Below are 5,481 nucleotides of genomic sequence, written 5' to 3'. Positions count from 1 at the left end.
CCAAAAAAAAAAAAAAAAAAAACGCGATTACCATGATTTTATGTTTTTTCCTCTGGGAAAACAACCCCTACACTGTACATCCAGATAGTGTGATGGTAAGAGTGAGGTATAAACCAAACAGCTCATCTTTGTCAAGGGAGAGTCGGTTATGTTCCTCCGGGTCTGATCTCGGGCCCCTTATTCTGTTGCAGGTCGTGGTGATCTTCCTTTTCCTGGGCCTGCTGGGGGTCAGCCTTTATGGGACCACCCGAGTGCGTGATGGGCTGGACCTTACAGACATTGTGCCTCGGGAAACTAGAGAATATGACTTTATCGCTGCACAGTTCAAATACTTCTCTTTCTACAACATGTATATAGTCACTCAGAAGGCCGACTACCCGAATATCCAGCACTTACTTTACGACCTTCATAAGAGTTTCAGTAACGTGAAGTATGTCATGTTGGAAGAAAATAAACAGCTTCCCAAAATGTGGCTGCATTACTTCAGAGACTGGCTCCAAGGTAAGATGCTGCTGGAGGGCCCTTGTCCTTTGTAAATATTCACCATTTGGTCTGTGGTGTGTTCAGCTTCTACAAGTTCCCTTTGTTCACTTCATTAAACTGTTAGATTATAATGTAACACTGACATGTTTCATTGACTTCTAATTGTTGCTTAAAATTCTTACATAGCCTCTTTATGGGGCAGCTCCCAAATCTGGTTTTTACCTGTAAAACGATGCAAACAGTTCAAATGGCTGATTCAGGAACTTCTGTCCGAATTTATGAGTACACAGAATAAATGAACAGATGTTCTTAGAATCACTGAATACATCCATATTCAGTCAGCAGTTAGGAGCAGCTTTAGGCCCTCTGTCTCCAGTCGACTACTATTTCCTAGAAATGTTTCTAAGAGCAAGGTGAGAAGCTGAGAAAGGCATTTTAAAGCAGGAAATGGGAAAGTAGGTTATAAAATACGGAGCTGGATGCTTCTCGTACACTTTTTTTTTTTTAATGGTGGCTGGTTTGGTGACCAAGTGAAATCCAAGTGTTAATGGAATTTCTAGGCTGACTCACTGCCAAATTGTAACTTACTACATCAGTAGTTTTGCGTCATTGGTGAATATAATTTAAAATTCCGTATTTTGACCATCTTTTGACTTAACATAAGAAGGAAGCTTAATTGCTTGATCACATCTCATAGTATATCATAAATAATCAATTTCTGCTTTAAAATGCCTTCTCAGCTTCTTACCTTGCCCTTAGAAACATTTCTAGGAAATAGTAGTCAACTGGAGAGAAAGACGGCCTAAACTTGCTCCTAACTGCTGACTGAATATGAATGTATTCAGTGATTCTAAGAACATCTGTTCATTTATTCTGTGTTGACACATGCAAAGTAAAGTGGAGAATCAAGATAATTATCCACACAATTCAAGCAAAAATACTCTTACTGAAATACCCAAATAATTATGGCCCCAACATTTTTTGGCTTAAGTTATCCAAATGATTGTCTTAATTTCCCACTTAATTAGGCTTGTTTAAACACAGATTTAAGTGCCTTTTTTGGTCTTAAGTCAATACACTTGTATGTAAAGATTAAGCAGCCAATTTCCCTGTGAGTTTGCATGAAATGGTAAACAACTTGAATTTGATTGAAAATTCTTCAGTACAGTTTCTGTCTTTGACTCATGTTCCTAGAATTTTGTTCGTGCATGTATACCAGATTTGACCTCTTTTTCTGAGGAAGGCAAAGAGACCTACATGACATTAACATTATTTTTTAACATGCTCGTGAGATTAACTTGAATTTGTTCCCAGTCTTATTTTTTACAGTAGTTTGGGAAGCAGTGGGGCTTTTTTTGTTTTTGTTTTTTTTTTTCAGATGATGAATCAAAAGAGGAGGAGAAAGTTGAGAGATTCCCTGCTTTTCATTTTTCCCCCTTTGGCCAAAGACATGCAAATAACTTGCCACAAATAACAAAGAGATCTGCAGAGCACTGCCAGTATCTGAGCAAAGAAGGGTTATCCTGGAATTGATTTCAGTGTCTTCGGCCATTCCTTTGAATGTTCAATATGGCATGTTAGGCGGAGCTTTGGAAGAGGGTAGAGGGGCATTGTCTCCAGGCAGTGCAAAGGGCTAACCTTTTTATAGCCTATTGTAAATTATCCCCATGCTTTCATCCCTTTAAAGACCTAAAGCAGTTGGACTTGGGAATCTTTTTAAAAGGTGCATTTGAATCATAGTTTGTTTGCTAAGTGAGCAGCACCCACCTAGACCAAGTAAGATCCATTCATGCCCACTGGTCAGCGTCCCAGCCAGCCCTAGACCTCTGCATCTGACTCCACCAAGGTCCAGCGGAGCAGTGTACATGGGATGGCCAGATACTGGGACCACCGGCTGCCTAGACATTTTTCAGGCCTGTTGAGTGGTTGATTTGGTCTTTGAACGTTTCCTCTTAGGAAGTAGCTATCCTTGAGTCAGCTTTCCTTCAAAGCACTTTGTGTGGTTGCTGAGTGATGGGACCCTCATTAGTTTTTAATGGAATGACCATTACAAACCATGTCATCCCATTGGTCTTTAGCAACATTCCAGTAGTTTTTTTTTGGAGGGGGAGGGATTTACTCATAAAAATGTATAATGGTAATACAGAAATTATCTCAGATGTCACCTTTAAGCATACATGCAAATAAGGTGACCTTGGAGATAAAAAACACACTGTACACATGGTATTTGTTTATATTTCACACTGAAATATGCAAATAAAATTTAGATGAGCATTTTCTTTTTAGCATCCTGTATCAAAGAAAAATTGGCAATTGAGATAATTAACTCAGAACTTCACACTAGAAAATAATTTCTAGTATAAAATATTTTAAATGAAAAAGTTCTAGCTAAAACTTTAATGTTTTGCCATAAAATAAGTGAAACGCCACAGTTCTTTCCTACGGTATGTGTGTGTTGGAATGTGAAATATTTGGCCAAGGGAAGAAGCAAATCCTTGTTCCTTGTTTTGTGTCAAGACTGTATAGTGTGCGTGCACTTAGGCCAAACCATTGTTACTTGAGCCTTTTGATAATTAATCAGAAAATAATACACTAATTATGAAAGAACTTAACTTTTCTGTGAAGTCGGTGATTATTTCTCATTCATCGTGAAGCCCCCAGCAGAGTGAATGGCAAGTAGGGGGCCAGCAGCGTAGGTGATGAGTTGAGTGGAATTGCCAACAGGGTTGACCTCCCCAAATCAGATCTTTCTTTCCTTTTTTCACTCTAGGGTGTCCCCAGAGCCTTAGAGTATAAATATCTTAAAACCGCACTCAGATTTTTGGGGCCCCCTATTTGCCACCAGATGTCATTGGTGCCCACGTTAACTCTGCTATCAACAGATGTTTGTTTCCTGGGCACCATAGTGCATTCAGGGCGATTTAGAGCATTCATGGTTCCAGCTGACTCTGGAAGAGGCTGCCTGGGTTCAAAGCTTAGCTCCAGCACTTACCTGCTGGGTGACTTTCCTCAAGTTACTTCACGTTCCCAAGCCTCATCTGTAAAGTGGGAACCATCATACTAGTAGGCTATCTCATGAGGTCGTTTTAAGAATTAAACGAGGGGTAATCAATGTAAAATGCTTAGACAGCCCCACACTCACAGTAAGCATGAGCTCTGCTCCTCAGGATAGCAGGTCAAGAGGAAAGGGTTAAAGTGTCATACAAGCCACAAAGTGATGGAAATTCTATTATGGTGAGGAAAACAAAACAGGCCTCTTTTCTGGTAGGGGTTGTTTTTTTCTCTCCTGTTTATTTTTTTCAAAAACAGGGAAAAAAAGGCTTTAGGTAATAAAATAACATCTGTTCAGTACTGATGGTTGTATGCATGCCTCGCTGTGAAAAACAGTCTGTGTGAGAGGGGAGCGCAGCCATCCTGGTGGTCTCCCCGCCCGGCCCCGCGGCCACTCCACGTTCCCGAACAGGGCTGCCTTTCACCACCGAGCCCGAGGCCCTCATCCCCAAATTGTTCCTGTGAAAACAACGCCCACAGCAATGTCGGAAGGAAGATTTAGTTGGGACAGAGAGAGAGAACAGAGAGAGAGAGAGTCCTGTGTTCTCTTCTCCCCACAACTTCAAACCCCAAGAGTTTAACCATTTTGAGTACGAACGGAACCAGTTCTGTGTGTTGCGGGGAACGGGGGCGTGTCGTGAAATGAAACAAACCCTCCTCCCTCCTTACTGGCCACGTCTAACCCGTGCACGTGCATCTGGTTCAGAAGATGTGGCTTCCTGGGCTGCTGGGGCTTGGGAGCTCAACGTGGGAGGTGGTTTGGGGGAGCAGGGCGACGGAAGAGGGGGGGTGTCAGAGGAGAGTGTGTGCAAGCCAGCAATTGCTCAGACCCGAGGGCCGGGTCACCAGGGCCCTGTTTGCTCTTCCAACACGCTTATCTCTTTACAGCTGTAGCCAAACCGTCAGGTCTGTAATGATGGTTTTGATTACAGAAGCCAAGCGCAGCTGTGTGTGGTGGGCTGGTGGGCGCGCCCATCCCCCGAGGCCAGAAAGCTCTTTCCTTCCCCTCCTTGGCCTTGCGGTTTGTCATCTGTTCTCACAGAGCCCCCTTCTATTGGCCTGTGGCTTCCTGTTCTCAATCTGATCCAAATTTACCCTGTGAGGTATTTCCCTGCACAGGGTCCCTCCTCCTCTCTCCTCCACAGCCCCTCTTGGAGGAAGGGTGGCAGAGAGGAATAGAACAGTCCAGAGTGAATAGGTGTCGGCTGTGATCTTTACACAACCTGGCAGCCGATCCCACAGCTTGTATTAGCTCCACAAGTCGGACAGATGGAACAAATTGACAGAACCATGTTCACTCACCCAGGGCTGGAGAAGCAACTGAGTTGCTGTTTGAAGTTGGGAGTTTGAATGTGTTTTCCCTGCTCTGAGTGGAATTTCTGGTTGTATCGAAGAACCCATGGCTTAGCACCTGGTGTGGCACGAAACACGGAATGGGCCTGGCGTGTCTTTCTCACCCAGCCCTCTTGCTTTTGTCGTGGGGGAGAAGAAGGGGAGTTTGGGGGCTGTTTGAGGTAAAACATGTGTATTTGTTTCCTAGAAATGAATACTCTGCCCTTCTGCCTTTGAGGCAGTGATTATCAGCAATTTGGAAGTTCATTCACGGAAAAGATCTAATAGTGTCACGTGAAGTCAAATACAGATAGAATACAGAGTGTTCGGGGTTGATGGCAAACACTCCGCTGTCCTCAGAGCACCCTGTTAGGACCAGGATCATTCTGGATAAGAGTTCTAACGTATTACACACATTTGCCTTTTCTAGGACTTCAGGATGCATTTGACAGTGACTGGGAAACTGGGAGAATCATGCCAAACAATTACAAAAATGGATCAGATGATGGGGTCCTTGCCTACAAACTCCTGGTGCAAACCGGCAGCCGTGATAGCCCATCGACCATCAGCCAGGTACACTCACCGCCTTACACCATGGGAGCTTCGGAGAGCGTC

At 43.5% G+C, this 5,481-nt stretch overlaps 1 protein-coding gene across 3 annotated transcripts in view; it reads left to right on the top strand.

The window, feature by feature from the left end:
- PTCH1 (patched 1) overlaps positions 1-5,481 on the top strand; it is a 66,816-nt gene that overhangs the window by 44,483 nt on the left and 16,852 nt on the right. For all 3 annotated transcript variants that reach the window (XM_007448287.1, XM_007448289.1, XM_007448288.1), the window contains exons 15-16: positions 192-501; positions 5,297-5,439. In XM_007448287.1, coding sequence (XP_007448349.1) covers positions 192-501; positions 5,297-5,439 — 453 coding nt within the window. The remainder of the gene's footprint in view (positions 1-191; positions 502-5,296; positions 5,440-5,481) is intronic.

Source organism: Lipotes vexillifer, unplaced genomic scaffold (assembly GCF_000442215.2).
Source record: "Lipotes vexillifer unplaced genomic scaffold, Lipotes_vexillifer_v1.1 scaffold252, whole genome shotgun sequence".
Classification (NCBI taxonomy): Eukaryota; Metazoa; Chordata; class Mammalia; order Artiodactyla; family Lipotidae; genus Lipotes; species Lipotes vexillifer.
This window is presented reverse-complemented; position numbering and strand designations above follow the sequence as displayed.